The sequence below is a fragment of the Hyalella azteca genome, unplaced genomic scaffold (assembly GCF_000764305.2).
Source record: "Hyalella azteca isolate HAZT.00-mixed unplaced genomic scaffold, Hazt_2.0.2 contig1885, whole genome shotgun sequence".
Lineage (NCBI taxonomy): Eukaryota > Metazoa > Arthropoda > Malacostraca > Amphipoda > Hyalellidae > Hyalella > Hyalella azteca.
The window spans coordinates 196,852-216,058 of NW_025932180.1; the positions used below are offsets into that span (position 1 = coordinate 196,852).

The 19,207-nt window shown below is 36.4% G+C and overlaps 1 protein-coding gene across 1 annotated transcript; it reads right to left on the reverse strand.

Annotated features, from left to right (window-relative positions):
- Window positions 1-1,006: 1,006 nt before the first annotated feature.
- On the reverse strand, window positions 1,007-16,960 carry LOC108676329 (cyclin-dependent kinase 9). The gene is made up of 10 exons (XM_018164393.2): window positions 16,533-16,960; window positions 8,859-8,940; window positions 8,227-8,317; window positions 7,933-7,959; window positions 7,691-7,714; window positions 7,227-7,345; window positions 6,685-6,848; window positions 5,585-5,723; window positions 4,751-4,921; window positions 1,007-4,436 (listed from the first exon to the last, which is right to left on the reverse strand). Exons 1-10 carry the CDS (start codon window positions 16,697-16,699, stop codon window positions 4,170-4,172), a joined length of 1,251 nt encoding a protein of 416 aa, XP_018019882.1. The 5' UTR covers window positions 16,700-16,960; the 3' UTR covers window positions 1,007-4,169.
- Between the last annotated feature and the right edge of the window lie 2,247 nt (window positions 16,961-19,207).

Here is a 19,207-nt window from a genome sequence, read left to right on the forward strand (position 1 = left end):
GCCGATTCTTGAACTTTTCGTGATTTGTTCACAGAAGATCTAAAATCGTGTCATCTGACCGGATCTTTTCAAGACTGACGATAGTTTGAAATAGCTACTAGACTTCCACCGGCTTCGATATGGTGCTAGGCATTTATTTTTCCATAGCTATATCTAGTCTGTTGCTGAACGCGTATTGTACTAGGAATTTCAAAAATGTCATAATTATGTGTTTATTTTATTATGCTTCAAGTCTAGTGCCGTCATAGTAGTAGAGCCTGGAGAAACAGCATCGACATCGCGAATCGCAATTCGTGTAGCCGTGGACCGCAATGGCTGCCACGCTCGTCGTCAGCTGCTCAATTGTCGGTAACTGGCTAGCACTTAGCAACACAGGAAGCAGGTAGGTTGTAGGAACACGACTTTCTACAGCCAAGTGCTCGCGAAATAAACAGTAGGCACTGAACTATGTTCGGCTTTTGTTTAAATTTTTCATTTTCAGCTAGAGCTCCTGATTTAGTCGGAGCTTGCCTAGATTAAACAGGTTCAACGTAAACAAAATAAAAATTAACTAATAATAGAAATAGTGACTTCCGTCAATCAATTGGACTTGTCTCGAATAACAAGTATACAGTTTTAGTGTTCAGAATTACCAACCTTTTTTTATTGAAACATTAAATTAATGATGTTGAAACATCATATAAGGCTGAAACTTTGAAGACATTTTGGAAATTCATTACGCTGGTCAACGAGCGTAGGTTATAAATAAATATTGTGATGCTTAATTATTTGATAAACAAGAACCCGACGGAGTTCAGCCAGAATGCTGTTAACACAATTGTTCCAGCTACGTAAAAAAAATAGCCGCACGACTAAAACGCAGAAACTAGTACATGACACTCGCAAGAGAACTTTGTATTCATAAGTTTTCCATCAATGAATCCAAACTACATAGACTTCCTCTCCAGCCTTTCGAACAAGACATGCGGATTTCCCTATGGACAAGGAATTGAAATAAAAACACAGAACTTGTCATTGCTATGTTTTAACATTCCTCTAACATTGTTTACATGGAAAACCTGTAGAAAATCCTTACACCGATGACATTATCACAGATGACCATAAAATTAAGCAGACAGGCAAGAGATAACGGAGCACAGTCAGCTGATGGCGTTCCAAGTAGCGCACAGCTAGCGTATCGCTATGTTCTTCAGAGCATAATTGGACAAGCACAACCATAGACACGCTGGAAACCAGTGAAATATCATATTTTAAAGTAGCCTAAATTTACTTGTTCTACTTACAATTTGAAGGTAATCTAAGCGATTAAAGCTCTATTCCTACATTTAACTACGTCACCGAATTCAACTAATAAATCTAATGAAACCTGGTCTCGTGACATCAATATCGAAACCAAATAAGATTCAGTAGGGAAATTTCAATAATGAACACATTGGAAACAGTAGCTGAAACGTAAACTAACACGGAACTTCCAGATAAAGTGGGCCAATATATCAAAACTGAAGATGATAAGCAGCTCAACCAATTTCTTTACTTTAATGAACTTTCGAATCTAATTGAGTTCAAAGAAATTAACGAATTATTAAGAGTACAGATGTAATTATAAAAATTAAAAGATTAGTGGAACGATTAACAGATCCCTTGGTTACAAACTGGAAGCGGAGTATGATCGATATACATATAGTAAAATATACCAGTTCGATCCATAAATGGTCAGGGAAACACAAAAGCAAAAAATTCAGCAGTTTTTATAATTGATATTGATATACCCTAAGTGTATTCAGTTAGTCTGATAACTGATTGTTAGAGCCGGCAACCGTAGATGACAAAAGCGAATGATATTTACGGACCCCTTGCTACATTTATCATCATTATCAACGCTGTAACTAAGAGGCAAGAAAAGTGGTTCAAGTACACGTGGGATATCATTTTAACAAATGATACGCACCTGGTCACATTCGCACTTGCTTGGGTCAAAAACTTCCACAAAACACGAGTAGAAGAAGTTTTAAATCATCGTAGCGTGACCGAGTGTAACCTACACCCTGCGTTTTGGTGAGAACAGTATTGAAGTAAAGCATAGAGGTATCTACTCAATTGATTCAGAAAGTTCTTTTTTAACCATTAACTGTCACAGACACCTATTCCCTGTAACGTTTCGCATTTTCACAACATAAAAACCGCAGATTTTTAAATCGATAAGATGATAATCATAATGCAAATTAGTTGCTATACCACATGAAGAAACGTTATGTTAAATTTTTTTTAAATGGTGGCTCCGCAGTTTTTAATTATTAAGTTTAGATAGCATATCGACAATGGGCACAAGACAGGTTATACATGAAGCACCTGGTAAATGGCAGCACAAATTCAATTAATTAAACAGACATCACTTCCTTATCATTGCTCGAATCAGAACAAACTTCAGATCACTATATCACGAAACCAAAATCCATTCTTAGTACAAACCCACCCCCGGACTTGCTCTGACTGCTACGATAGAGCACCATTTGTGGAACAATTACAGCTAATATGCGATTATGATAATTGACATCAACGGAGCATATTGGACACTCCACAAGAGCCATTAGCACAAAGATTACCCCATTAAAGATAATTAATTTTGATAACAAAATCACGCTGGGCAAACAAAGCGCACCTGGGTCGCCAAAAAACTCCCTGACAACCACAGATCCGAGTGCCATCATTTGCATTACATCTACTGGCAATTATTATCAAATGACGTCTTCAAGAAGAGAGGTGTACACTAACGGCTGAACTGAACGCTGTCACAGAAACCAATAACCCGTGACGTTAACAACAACACTAAAGTAAATATGGATTTTTTTGTTTGCTGCGTACAGAAATGAAAACGCTTGAGTCCAACATCTAAAAGAATGTCAAAATTCGACAGATCAAACTGCAGGCAGAATATGAAAACTAGTTATTCACATGTACAGGAGTCCGGAGAACAGGAGGGAAATATCGTAATAACAGATAATTTACTGACTCGAAGAATAATTGTTATTATTGGTTGTTCCAATTTTTTATCGACAATTTTGAACATTTTAGAATTCAAAATTTTCGCCACAAAAAAAGCCGCTTATTTCAAACGTTAGGGATCGACCTTTATACTATGGCCACTCAGAATTTCCGCAATTCTAGGCCTTGAAAACGTGCCTTTCCTAATCTACGGACCAGAAAACTAAGAAAATACGAAATTTCAGTAAAAATTCACAGGAGCACGTCATACCGTATTTTCACGGCAAATAACATTTACATCCTCATGGAAAAAAAAATATATGAATTAGCTTATTTAGCAGCAAATGATAATGATAACTTTTACGTAAACGACAGTGAATCCATGTAATGAAATATAACGTTCACCAAACCTTCATTTCTGATGTGAGATACGTTGGAGACACTACAAGGCCAAATATACTGGAATTTACTTGACATAGTGGAGCTTCAGATAAACTTTAACTAAAGCAAATCAAGAAAACACAGAAAAACGCGAGAAAACAAATTATTCTAGTTTAAACTGCGTATTGGCTGCTTTAAATTCTCAATCATTATTATCGTGTTGCCCAAGAACAGCATGAATTGCACAGGAGTTTCCTCCGCGCTCTCACAATAATACAACATGGAAAGCAACAAGTTAACTCTAACACTTCTTTGAGTCCGACACACCAGAAACGGCAACATCGTCTTCTCGTATGCAACACCTAATTAATTTGTCCTTAAATTACGCAATAAATAGTTAAAAGTACTCAGCTGATCACGATCAAAACATTGGGAACAGCCTTCATATGCAGTAAAGCACAGGGATCAAACTAATGAATGGGAGCCTTTCTGGAAATCTTTTTCTTATCCTTGTTTCTGCATTATATACCAGCATGGAATCCTATTCAATGACATATGAATTCAATTCATGAAGCTCTGAACCTAATTCAAAAGCTTTGAATTTCGATTTTTTCATATCACTATGAAGGGACAAGCGGCCAGCCTTGCGAAATAGCAGATCTTTTGGTACACGATTTAACCCGCTAACACAAGTGACATGAGAAATCGATTAATTTCATGTATGAGGGAAGAGTGAGGCGACTATAACAACGACCTGGCAATGGAATTTCCACCACAGCACTGGCCGGAATAACCACCTACTATGTTCAGTAAACTCTCTCCTGGTAAGAAGATATGTTGTCCTGATTCCTGGGCGGCATGACTTGTTGCTGCGGTCCCGCTGGCTTAATGGCGCCACGTCTGTGTCGCGTAGGCGCGAGGTACTCGAACATGCTCATGGTGTGATGCGAGAGCGTCGTCGACAGGTCAGCTGGCAGGGGATCGTTCCAGAAGAAGTCGTGGTCTAGAGCCAAGGTCGCGTCTATGCGCTTGCTTGGGTCCAGTACCAACAACTTGTCTATGAGCTCCATAGCCTGCGCGTGAGTTGAGTCAATTAATAGCACAACCAACATGTGGTTAACAAGAATTATCAAAGATAAGAATGAGAATTACCATTGCTCACACAATAACAATCACCATGACGGGCTCTGGAGTTATTGCATGAAGAAAAATTTTTCTGAAAGAGCCAAGCCAAATTCGAATGTACACTCAGAAAAGTTTAATGCTTAGAATATTTACAACAACGCATTTTAAATGTAATTACAATAACTACGAGTATATAAAGGTGACGACGATGACGATGTTTATAAAAATTTTGTAAAATATTTTATGAACTGCACACAATTACCGAGTTGTCTTTGATGTATGGCAATAGTCTGTCCTTGGTTTTCCTTGGTGCATTGGCAAGTAGTTCTATTTTACCATACATCTCTAGCTCCACGACACTAGGCCAAACTTCAGGAGTAATGGAACCGCAGAGCTTAGATATGAGGTACAGTTGTCTCTGCTCTGACTCGCCCTGCAAACACACAGCAAACGGATCTATTGAATGCATCATCAATAAAGTTTATGAAATATACTAGACGCAAATGACTCAGACTGATTATCAATTTACAGTGTACAAATATGTAATTCATACACTGCTTCAATGGAACTACACTGTAACAACTCATTACTACACGAATGCAATACAAATTAAAGCCGGTATAAAAATTGCATCAAACTACAGAAATGTCAGGTAAAAAATAATTACACGTTAATTGTGCCTTCAGTGAACAGGCTACAAAATGAACATAAAAGAAACAATAAAGTTACACTCATGGCATATTATGGCTGTTTGGTGTAGGCATTGTTATAATATTCATTTGTAGAGTATTACCTTATGCTAGAAAAATACCTTTTCTAGAAATTATATGTGGGGAATACAATAAAGTATTTGAAAAATTTAGCATGTATTGGGTAGTTTAATCATATATTCGTGATAAATGGTGTCTTTAGCTTTACACTCAGGTTTCAATGTTGTTTTAATCCAAATAAGAATGAAACTTCCAGGCACGAAATAAAGATGCGGTGGTGGCCTAACACCTTTGCCTACTCAGAGTAAATGGACGAGTCGTTTGATCTGTGACATCACTACAAATATTCAAATTTTTTTATAACTTTCAGTTGATTAAAAAATTACCTGAAGGATAGGGGAGCGCACCCATAGCTCTGCCATGATGCAGCCCGCGCCCCACATGTCCACATGAGGTCCGTAGTTACGCTCTCCCAGCAGCAGCTCCGGAGGGCGGTACCACAGCGTCACCACACGGTTTGTGTACCTGGAAGTATAATGCACATGAGCAACCAAATATCTACACAGTTCCAGTGTACCGGTAGTATAATCACGTGCACATGAGCAACCAAATATCTACACAGTTCCTGTGTAGCTGGAAGAATAAACACGTGCATATTTACAAAGTAGATATGCAAGTATAATCACGTGCATGATCACATAACCAAATATCTACAATTCTTGTACGTGAAAGTATAATCAATCAACAACCAATAGCCTAATCGCTTTGTGAACCATAAATTGTAATAAAATTCAAATGAGCAACCAAATACATGCGTGTACACATATAATCACGCTTAAGCAAGGAACCAAATTGTGTAATCTCTTACCATGCAAATGAACACAAGATCATTAAAATAAAAAGAAACTGATTCAGGGCAAATTTAATGGCACTCAGTTAACAGGAGCTGGCAGGTAGAAAACTTCCCGTTCAAATGACAGAATAGAATAGAATCTTGTCAAGCAATCATAATCCACCATCAGTGCATAAGCATGACACAATCTTGACAATTGACATTGCAAAAAAAAAACGCACTTGATGCAGTATAGTATATTCATGAAATATATGAGAGAATGCTGGGAAAAGCTATACAACATGGAGTCAATGGTTAAAAGTCTTAATTTAAAAATAAATCTCTGGTGAATAGTTTACATTAAATTCACAGATCAGCAGGGGATTGAATTGAAAATGGAATTTGCAATGTATTTGACATAGGTATATTTGCATTGCATAATTTTGGAGTTTATAGTTGAGTTTATTGAAGAATACTTTGCACTGCCAGAAACAAATTCCACCACTAGACCATAACCTCTCACTGAGTATGTGCAGAACACTCAATTTAACTCAAATAAAAATTATTTCTTTAAAAAAAACAAAAGCATGACTTAAGTATCAATATAACTCATCCACAACTAGGTACCTCACTTATTTAAGTATGTAAACTAACCGGTTTTTCTGGTTCCTAGGTTTACTAAATGCTCGAGCCAGACCAAAATCTGCAAGCTTGAGAACACCTTTCTTCGTGATAAGAACATTGGAAGCTTTCAAGTCACGATGGAGGATGTTGTTGGAATGAATGTAGTACAGGCCATTCAGCAGCTGCTGCATTATCTGCACATTAAATCGTTCAGAGATTGATATGAGTAAATTTGGTGGAGGCTGCATTCCTGCTCAACATATCTACATGATTTCAATACGAATTAATACATTCAATATGTTGGCTCTTTTCAGAGATGATGTAATGAGAAAGTCAAATATTTATCAATTTATAACAAAAGTTTAATAAATAAATTAAGCTAACATCACTCAATTTACATGCTTCCTCTATTATACCTACAAACAAATACACTTCCACCTAGAGATGTAGAACAAATATACCGTAACTCCAAAAGTGATCAATGAATTATCAAGCAGTTCAAAAAATGATTTTAAAATCTCTAAAACTTTTCAACAAACTCTGAATGTACGGTACAGCTTATCATCACTAACCTTTTTGATTTCAGCCATGTTGAACTTGACTGCAACATTAGAGAGCAGTCCAGCAAGATCATGTTCACAGAATTCAAAGACCAGAAAAAACATTGACACGTTGATACCAAAGGGGGGTCCTGGAATAAAAAATTCATTATCTAAGAAATTCTTTCACTTGGACAATTTGGATACTAAATTTATCATGAATATGGATACCCAAATTTCATACAGAACTGGATTGATTGAAAATTATTTGCACATTCTACATTGCTTTTAATCAATAAAAATATAATCATGGATGTATTTAATAGCAAACAATCTAATAATATTTAAGAATATTATACACAATGCATAACTTGGAATGTACATTTAAAAGAAACTTCACTGAAATGAATGGCATGAAAATAAGTATTAACAATGGTAAAGGTACTATGCAGGGAAATTAATCAACATAAAAAAAATGCTTGTTTGTCTTGACTGACCTGGATTGTTTTTGTTGGAACTTCCTGGAAATAAAAAATGATTTATTAGTTCACAAATCAATAAAAAGAAGTTTTTTTAATCCACAAAATTTTCATGGGCCAACAGTTAACTTGAAATTTGTAACAATTTGGTTAAGATTCAGTCACCTAAGAAATTGTACCGTACTTCAGTAGGTAGGTATATAGTACCTATATCATCTTAAGAAAAAATTAATCTATTATAACCTTGGTGTTTAACCAACCTTTGCCAGCTGTTTTGTGCTGGAACCCTGTAACATAAAAGAAGGAAAGAACATAATTAGAGTCAAATTCAACTCAAGCTAGCTGAAAAAAAAACACTACCGTATTAACAACATGTTAAGTAGATCAGGATACTCTTTAAATGTTTGGAATGGAACAGAATTTGTAACTTTAGATTCTACAGTTTTTATAAAAGATTCATGTCAGCAATTCTTTCAGAATGCATAGGCACACTAGACAATTTTGGATAAGCATAAAAATAGTATAAAATAGAAAAGTTCCTCCCATAGTCTCACCTTTTTGCCTGCTTATGCCCAGTAGACTCACAACATTTTCATGATTAAGCAACTTTAAAATACGGATCTCGCGAAGAGCAGTTATGGGAAACTGGAAATGAATTTACATTTTAAATTATGAGATTAGAACAACATTATATTAGAATAACAATTACAAGGCTTACTTAATGTAATGTGGGGCAATGCTGTAATAACCTACTAACTTGCTAATATCAAATACAAATGAAGTGTAAACTGGCTCTTAGTTATGATGGCAGGTGCCTTACAATTAAACAAATCATGCACACTAAAAACAAAATGTTCCAATTATATACCTAAAATGTCAAAATGTTTTCTCTATAAACAATGGCTAGGTACGGTACTATTGATGTTAAAAATGCAATATTAATTAACTTAGCCATAAAAACAAATCAGGAAAAACAAAACTAAAAATTAGTCAGAGAATTTTGAGATAGTGACCAGCACTTTTCTGTAAATATATCTGTACATTTATATGAAAAATATGAAAGACTAATTTTACAAGTTCATTAAATATTCAAAATTATAGATAAAACTATGTACTTTGAACTGAAAAAAGATTGAAAATAAATCAATCCTGACTGAAAAATTAGAATTAAATTAACCTGACTTACCCCTTCTTTTTCATTGTCCATCAGGATCTTCTTGAGCGCAACAATTCTGCCAGAGTCGCGGGCCCGAGCTTTGAAGACCTCCCTAAAAAATGTTAAGATCATAAGTAACAGTACACTGCAGACTCTAATCATGTTTTTAAAGTAGCTGCTTGCAATACACTGTCCTTATGAGTAAAAATACATTAGCATACTCTTATGTTACAGTCTAGGAAGATGTAAGTATCTGAAGTTTGAAATTTGTATACCTAAGCATGGAAAAATACACAGCTTGAAATAAAATTTCAACTATTGAAATTATTCATTATGACTGCAAGTAACAATATTCTTTGACTCTAGGCTTTGAAAAATTATCTTCAGCCCAAAGAGTGGATCATTTCCTGTTTTTTGGATTGTGATACTAGAATAAAACGACTGTACAAAATAGAATTTTTTGAACCCCAAGTAGGTATATATATTATATGGTATATATAGGTACCTATATCTATAAATTAGTATTAGATGGCAAAAAAAGCTTGTTCAAACTAGGGTGGTTAATGACTATAGAATTCATTGATATAAATTTTCAGATGATGTTGGTTAATCAAAATGCAGGTTTTAGGAAGTAGGTAAGTTTAATTTATCATGGATGCTTCAAATGTGACAACATTCATTTTCAAGTTATAGAAAGTGTGACCGGAAACACCGCCGCGAAGTTGAAATAATTATGAGTAGCGTGCCGACTTGACGGTGACTTACGTATTGGTTTTAACACAAGGGCTAAAGAGTCGCTCTTTGGTCCGGCTCTAAATTCCCTTGCGTTTGGAGAGAGGAGGAATAAGCACGAGGAACTTTTCTTAATATATTGGTGATCTTCGGGCGATACACAATTCCTTTATACAAGGCACACAATTTATATCATAAATTAAACCCTTTAGTTAACAAAATAATAATATCACAGTTAAATGAAGTTCCTTATTTCAGTCACAAAATAAATGTTACATCAATTGACTGGTCACTAACCTAGCACAGGATTAATAGAACGTACAAATAAAAAAAAATATACCACGAAATGAGCATCCCGTCATAAAAGCATTGAATACTGGAATTTTGGTAGAAATAAGTACCGTATATGACACACATAAATATGATGTGATATGAAAAAGAACCATGAAAATAATTTTGAAACCATCTGAAAGATCAGAAAGTCCAGTACGTAGTTATGAGATGGATAGCTAGAGAGAGACCAGTCAGTAGAGCACTGAGAGAAATGGGCGGGTCTGGATGACCCACTTTAACGAGTCAACCGCGTCCGAAAATCGATGCACTTTTTTGACTCTCTTGCCCCATTTGTGGGTCATACTGACCCATTAAATTCCAGGCATGACTCACTTGTGACGTCAAATCCCTTATGACGCCACCCGTAGCATGGATACGTAGTTAGCATCTGGGCGTCAGAGCGATTTAACGCCACAAGTGAGTCATGCTTGAAATTTAATGGGTCAGTATGACACACACATGGGGCAAGTGAGTCAAAAAAGTGCATCGATTTTCGGACGCGGTTGACTCATCAAAGTGGGTCATCCAGACCCGCCCATTTCTCTCAGTGAGATGTCAGGAAAGTCCATGAACAATATTGAACATGAAGATGATGCTGTTAGGTTCTTGCAGCACAGTAGCAGCTACAGTTTCATCAAGTTTGATGCTGTTTTTAGGATGATGCTTGATGTTGATATAATGACCTTAAGTCCATGACTTACGAACCAGTGTTGAATTCTGGATAGGTAATATATTCTCATGTTTATATAAGAAAATGGATCAAAAAGCCTTCCACATTACACTTTTCACAGCGGTGACAATTGATACACCAAGCTAATCAGAAACTGTGGTGATTCTGATATCATGCATAGTTCAAAATCGGATACTGGGTCAGTAATGCCTTACTCAATTTTATTCACTACCTAGTCAATTATTTGTAACTGACAAATTTTTGCAAAGAATATGTTCCAAAATAAAGAAAATTATGTCAGCTTTGATAGAAAATTTTCATAATTTTACTAATACCAACAAAATTTGCGAAACCACAAAATGATGAGATAAACCGCAAATCTTTCACAGCATTTGGCACATTGTGCTGTGATGTGTAGATATGAAACAATGGTGTCCCATACCTTGTTTTGGTAATGTCAAATTTGATTTCACAATAAATAGATTTGATCCACATTCCACACAGAGTTTTAAATTAAGCAAAGTTGTTTCAAAATTTAAACAACTTTTGATTCCCATCTAGATATGAATACTTCATGCTATTGCCCTATTTGTAAATAACTTCACTTCAGATTCTGACAGAGATTTTGTCTCCCATCACAAGTTTTTGAAAGTTTATTAGAGCTGCGAGATTTCCATACCTAGGGTAAACGCGTTATATTCCGACATCGTGGGTAATTCCGACACCTCTCTAGTTTTTCCTTTCTATTAAGCTTTGTCTTAGTTCCACGCATTTGTTGATGGTTGAAATAGTGACGTCATACCTTTGCGCACCAAACTATTGCCAAAACAATAGGTTTGGGCTGTCTGGTGGGAAAATGTTGAGATACAAAGAGAGACAGTGCATGCTACCCAGTGAGATCATCGAAAAATGTGTCAAAGTTGATAGTTGACCTTGCTCTACCAAATAGTGATAAACTGCTTGTGTAGAAAAAATATTATGGTTTGAGACTTTTAAATACATCTGTGAATATATTAGGAATCCTTTAAGTATACCGGTACCTACTTGTATTTGCTGATTTCAAGTGGTAAATAAATTAATAGATGATTAAGTTAAGAAACAGATTTAGACACATAAAAACTAATTCCGACACAACTTGAATTGGACACACACAGCTCGCTCCAAGCTGTGTGCAAAAATTAAAATTTTCTTAATTAAAAGCTTAATAGCCGTTAATTAAAAACCTAATTAAGTAGTGTTCAATATTCAATAGTGTTCTAATTCAAAGCCATGTCATATTCCAATGCTGGCATGAAATATATCTACTTGGCAAGCCGCGACTGAATTTTTTGAGCCGTGGTTTTATGGACTTGCCAGCCATGATTCCATTTCTTCAAGCCGTGATTCCATTTCACCGAGCCGTGAATTCCATATCTCAGCCATGAAAAGCCATTTACAAGGCGCAAATTTATTTAGAATGTCCAAGCACATGTTACCCCAAATCTCTAATTTTACCCTAAAACAGGCAAACCGCAACAATAAAATTTGTCTTTACTGTAAGTTGAGCACATGGTAATGCAGTCTGACCACTTTGACATGCCCGCAACTATGCGCGATCTTCAACAAAATACTTAGTTGATTTGTTTACATTACGATGTTTATGTTTTTTCTGCAAGATATTTTGGCGGGAATGGTAAAGCAATGCGTATTGCGCAAGTTGACAATTTTATGAAATGACATGTTTGCAAAGTGCAAACCGCGATTTTTCAAATGAACAAAAATTTATGACATTCAAGCCGCGAGATTTCATACCTACCGTAAAATGGGGTAACTTAGACCGGCGGGGTAACTTAGACCACTTTTTGTTTTTTTAACAAAAACCCCCACAACTCAAAAACTATTTGACATAGAAAATTTTGTCAATGGGCATTAAAGGCCTAATACTGAGGCTACATAACACAATAGAAAGATTTGAAAAGTTTGCATATCTAATAGGTTAGAAAATTAAAAATGTGACTCACGAAAAAAAGCTATTATTTAAAGCCTGTCAGAGTACCCCCTCCAATTTTTTTTATTTTTTGGTTAAATAACTCCAGGTTTTGATGCATTGTAGTAGAACTCCTCTAGTTACATATGCAAATGACAAATTTTAGGAAAGTGTCATAGTTTGCAAATGGGGGGTGCCGCCCCGAAATGGGGTAGGTAACTTAGACCACCTAATGTCAGCCCTGACGGGGTAACATAGACCGGCTTGGAAGTTAATATAAAATTACCATATATAACATATTTTATGTTTGACAGCCTATTTATGTTTTTTCTTTATGTTTCAGACTCTACAGAGTCTTATATATGGTAATTTTAACTTAATTTTCAAGCCAGTCAATATTACCCCATCAGGGCTGCCATTAGGTAGTCACATTTCCCTCATTATGGGGTGGCGCCCCCCATTTGCAAACTATGACACTTTCTTAAAGTTTGTCATTTGCATATGTAACTAGAAGAGTTCTACTACAATGCACCAAAACCTGGAGTTATTTAGAGTTATTTTACCAAAAAAAATTGATTTTACCACCCGGTCTAAGTTACCCCAAGAGCTGGGGTAACAAAGACCATCACTTTTTTTGAAATTACATAAAGACTATGAGAGGCAGGAGCCAGCAATTTATGGTGAGTGAAGCTAGAGTATAGACATGTATTTTGCATGTTTCAATTTAAGTTTAATTTAGCTAGTAAGAAAATGGCATCATTTATAAGAAAAAAAGTGGTCTAAGTTACCCCATTTTACGGTACTGAAATTATATGATATTAGAGCCACAATATTTCAGACAAAAATAGGACTTTTCCAGCCCTGTTCCAATACAGCTCACACAGCGATCAGAATTCGAACACATGGATGTCGGAATTACGTATTAGTAGAGTTTGAAATTGAAGCGCGGCCGGAATTTGTCTCACAATGTGCCAAATTTAGTCACAGTCACACACAGCGTCGGAATATAGGGATTTGGTAGGTTTGCATTCTAAAGGCTTTTAAATAAATATGGCAACACTTTGTGACATTTCATCGTTGCTGGCGCGTAGTGTGGTGTTTTGAGAGAATGAGAGTCATGTAAAGCAAACAGAACTCAAGTAATGCATACGGCTATTTTTTTATAGTTTTTCATTTCTTGATGCATCCTTAATGTGTCGGAATATACCGCATTTACCCTACTGACCACTGTGCAGAGAGTGGATGAATATTGCAAGATCTTTGGCAACACTTCAGTAGCCAAATTTTCGCCTTCAGAAGATCTTGCCGACACATTTAGATTGAAATTCTTGCATTCAATATAATTCTCAGTCTTCTGCCAACTATTTAGAAAAAAAGTAAGGTTTCCGGTACGTTGGATGGATTACAATGCAGCGAAGCTTGTCCGGAAATCAGTTGCGATGAGTTCCCGCAAAAAATGTAAACAACGTTTTTTTCGATTGCGTAGTTTCGGTCACATTAGAGCGGTCAGACTGCTTTATTACATGTTCAGTTGACACTTGCTGTACAATCGGACTGTTTTTAGGGTAAAATTAGTTATGTGGGGTAACACGTGCATGCATTGCCATGCCACTATGCAGAGGGTGGATGCAGCGTCGGCAATATATGGATTTTTAAGCCCAAAGCGTCGCCGGCCATTTTAAAGATGTGTCGCCGGGTAATTTTTAATGAAAAGCCATTTACGCTGAGTAATGACAAACTATTTACAAGCCACGAACTTTTTACAAGGTTGCATGCACGCAGTGTGGAATTCTAGAGGGATATTAAATTAACCAGTACACATAGCATATTGGAAAGCAGGACCTGAAAGCTTGGAAAGCCCAGGAACTTTACACTTTCAGTCAATTATTTACATATCCTATCCCTTTCCAGAATTCCAGTTGTGAATTTGGTTGATGGGATTGTGATTTTTAGCCCCTTTCAGCTTTCCAGCTGTGATTGGTTAATGGAATTGTAATGTTATCTGCTTTCTAGCTGTGATTGGTTGATAGGGAGGCCTTCCAGCAGTGATTGGTTAATGGAATTGTAATGTTATCTGCTTTCTAGCTGTGATTGGTTGATGGAAATGCTTTCAAGCTGTGATTGGTTGTGCCCATAAGCCCCGCCCCTAATATGGTATATGTACTACAGTACTGGTTAACTAAATAATTAACTTAAACTTGATCATTACAAACAAAGGGGCATGGAAAATTTTCAAAAATTCCATTAAATAAAATAAAAATATCTATCAAACTTGAGACATCCAAATAATTCTATAACAAACCTAATGTACTATACAATTGAAACAGTTTGTCCACTTTTGTTCCACCTTTTCATTTATAGTCAGTTACCTGGCAGAGCACTGTATCAAAGGAAAGCTTTTCACCTTGGGTGGAAAGCTTTTTTATAAGTGAACTTCCATTCTTAGAATTCCAGCCTGCATGCACGTGTTACCCCAAACAACTAATTTTACCATAAAAACAGTCCGGTTGTACAGCAAGTGTCAACTGAACAAGTAATAAAGCAGTCTGACCGCTCTAATGCAACCGAAACTACGCAATCGAAAAAATGTTGTTTACATTTTTTGCGGGAACTCATCGCAACTGATTTCCGGACAAGCTTTGCTGCATCGTAATCCATCCAACATACCAGAAACCTTATTTTTTTTCTAAATAGTTGGCTGAAGACTGAGAAATATATTAAATGCAAGAATTTCAATCTAAATGTGTCGGCAAGATCTTCTGAAGGCGAAAATTTTGCCGATAATGCGTCGCCGTAGGTCTTTAAATCTTCGTTCACTCTCTGCACAGTGGTTGCCATGCAACCTTGTAAATAAGTTCGTGGCTTGTGAATAATTTGTCATTACTCAGCGTAAATAGCTTTTCATTAAAAATTACCTGGCGACGCATCTTTAAAATGGCCGGCGACGCTTTGGGCTTAAAAATCCATATCTTGGCGACGCTGCATCCACCCTCTGCATCATGGTGGCAGGAATATTGAAAATAAAATGATTTAAGCAAGTATTTCTTGCATCAGAGATAATTCAAAGTTTGCTAATGTTAACAGCATTATAATACATGCAGAAACGTAAATTTTTTTTAGAGATATTTAAAATTTAGGCTCTATGACTTGTAAGTTGTATACTATACAGTCGAATGAGTCGATAGGATTTCAAGTGGATGCATTCAAATTCAAATTCGGTCCACCACACCCCACGGCCAGTGTAGCTGTCAGCTGACTTTCTTCAGAAGTGCAAAAGCTTTTGCCGGTGAAGGTGTTTAACGATCGGTCCGTAAAGAAGCGTTGATCGGTTCAAAATGACATAAGAACAGGTTCTTTTGAATAACCTATGGATTGCCACCATGCTCTGCATAATGGCCTACTGATTACTGAAATTATATGATTTTGGAGCTGCAATATTTCAGAAAATATAGGACTTTTCCAGCACTGATTGTGTAAACGTGCATGAGATTTTGCTCACTTAAATAGTGTTTAGGGTGTGAATCATTTTAAACTTTTATTGGTGACATGATTTGTTATTGATTCATAAATGTTAATTTGTTTTGTTTGACTTAGAAGTTAGAGACAAATTGCTAGTGAACTACTATTTAATCTAATTGAAATCTTAAAATATTCAATGTTGCAACTTGCAACCATGGTGAAACCTACCTACATTCTTGACTCTTTTAAGTGCAGCTTAAATCCTTTTTATTTTTATTCTATCTCAACTAAAATTTATGGACCAAAAAAGTGGCAGAGGTTGATCAAAAATAATATACAAACCATAATTTCAAGTATTCTATCCTGCTATGAACATTTGTTCACCGTTTGACATTCACCGTTTAGTAGGCTAGGTCAATAAGTTGAATATTTTTTTGGGACATCTTTGCTGCGCAGCCTGCGCTGGATTCCTCATTCCTGCTGGCATGAAAAGTGAAAACAAACTTTATTGAAACTAATATCTAATTGTAAGTTCACAACTTACCCGAAAGTTCCTTGCCCAATTTTCGTGAGCCGTTCATAGCCAGAAATATCTTCACAGTATGGAAAGACCAAATCTTCATAATATGACGAATTAGGAGGAAATTGAGTTGGCACGGGAGCTGGAACATTTTTCGGGGTTCGAGAGGTATTGAATCGATTGGTATTCATAGTTCCGTTTGTTTTGACGAGAAATTTTAGAGCAAATTACTAATATCACAAATGAAAATAGTCCAAAAGTATACGCCAGTTTTTTCGATGGGCAATGCGAAGCAGAATTCACGTGAATTTGCTAGAAACGAACCAGCTGACTATTTCAGTTCGAAGTCTCAAATGAAACGCAAAACGAATATGTGGAGATTTTCGTTTTAAACTGGTCATGTCGGCAATAATTATAATTGAGTATTTAATAAGATACCTTGATACCTACCACAGCTATACAAACTTAGTAACAGAAGAAGATGGTTCTTTCCTAATACTTCAAAAATTGATTCAAAATGTACTTTTCAATAAATAAATTCATCTGAGATGTCACATCATGTACACGAATTGATAATCGAAAAAATTTACATGGATAAACTTTGATCTATAGCAGGCATCTATAATCTTAAATAACGCTTAGTCAAACCTTTTAAATTTTGTCGTTTTCAAGTTAGGTGGGTAAACGTTACTCTGCAAAGGTAGGTTCACGAGTGTCCTTAAATTAAGTTAGATCCCAACGATGAAACCAATTACTTCCAAGAAAAAAGCTAATTGTATTAGTTCCGATCGGTATCGTATAGGTGGCCTAGTATTTGATTTTAATATGTCTGCCAGAAACAATGTCAAGTGTTGCTTAAGGTATGCTCCAAGCACAAAAGCCTACAATTTCTGCGCATGGTGCGCCGAAAAATGTGCAGCTGCGAGAAGATGATCGATACATGAGTTGACTGGGCTTATACATGACATCTGTGTTTTAATGGGGAGCGTAGCCGTGCACCACCAATTTTGTGCACCAATAAGCCCTGAATCGAACGCCTTGGATCTCTCCGGACATCCACCAATCAGCCGTGAACCACTCGGCTTTGTCCTCCTCCGGCGTTGCATAAAACCTACCTTGCACCACTAGGCCGCGGATTGAATATGACTTTCGGGTATCGTTAAATTACGTAATTTTACGTTCACCGCATCTGAGGTTAGGTTTCAGATAGCATAGTTCTGTTCCAAAATTTATCGTCCTTCGACGAGTGGCCGTTCGACCGAGGGCTGGTTCGACGCACGGCCTAGATATGATTGTCCAGAAGTGTTGAAGTCTACGTTCTGGAAGGCAGGAATCATGATGGTCCATTACATCCAGGGCAGTGGTGGTCTTCGGCAGGCGACCCTTTTAATGCTGACTACTGTAACGTGCTTCACGCTTGTGAAAATGATTAAACAATAGGATACAATATGTTAAAACATTTCTGCAACGATTGGATAGTAATAAAAAATTAGACAGAGGAAGAAGATTTGGTAGTTTATGTCGACAAGAAGTTTATGTTTTATAGGCACATTTAAAGTAAAATTTAGAATAATCAAAACTGGAAACTCTCCGAAACTATAAAAAGACAAAAGATGAGACGAAGGTCTTCATGGACGGGCAACACTGACAATTCTTGTCTTAAAGGCTTGATCTTTTGAAGCTTAAAAGTCTTTGTTTTTGACGTTTGCTTAATCACGTTATTGATATATATGCAGCATAATAATAGCTTGTAAAAGATAGCAGAAGAATTAATAGTGAAAATGGGGAACAGGAACCAACTAGTGGCCCATGGTTGCAAGTTTGAACAATAATTCGTCTCTTCTCGATATTATCGCGCAATATGGTTTGCGTAATATATTGACGGCAGCCTCTAGACGTTCAATATTATCGCGCAATATGGTTTGCGCAATATATTGACGGCAGCCTCTAGACGTTCAATATTATCGCGCATTATGGTTTGCGCAATATATTGACGGCAGCCTCTAGAGTCTAGACGTTCAACATTTTTGCCCCTGCCAGAATTTCAAGATGTCAACATTTTGAACGAAACTGAATCTCGTTGTGTCATAATTATACGCCGAAAGTTAATGAATAAAAAAGAGAAAAGGCTTACTGAAAGGGAAATATGTTTCAAGCACTTGTTTAATGGAGCATGAGAAGTTTATTCACAAAAAATTACTATTAACATCCCATAGAAGTGTGCAGACCACTATGCAGCTAAGATTCTTAATAAATACCTATAAAGCCCAAAGGTAGGGGGCTACTTTATACTTTTTATCGTTTCTAGTCACCGAAACGTGTAATAGGCTTTTCTGCAGGCATCGTTGACACCCCGAGTTTGGATGTATTCAAGAACTGACTAGATTAAGCTGTGCAGGCGAATTTGTTTAGATTTGAGTATGTACCATTTACGGGCCTTGTAAAAATCCAGAACCATTTTAGTTACAACGTCAGTTGTGAAAATATCTGTGCAAAAAATTATAGATCCCCTGTGAAATAGTCACGAACATAACAAGAATCGGGAACAGACCGAACTTGATCTGTCCTGCTGAACCGACACTATACTTCGCTATACATACAATGCGTTGCGGCGCATTTATATTAATGACCTATTTTTAGAATATCCTCCCAGTCGCTTCAGAATTGACAGATTTATGCGGTGGGCATTTGCGCAGAAT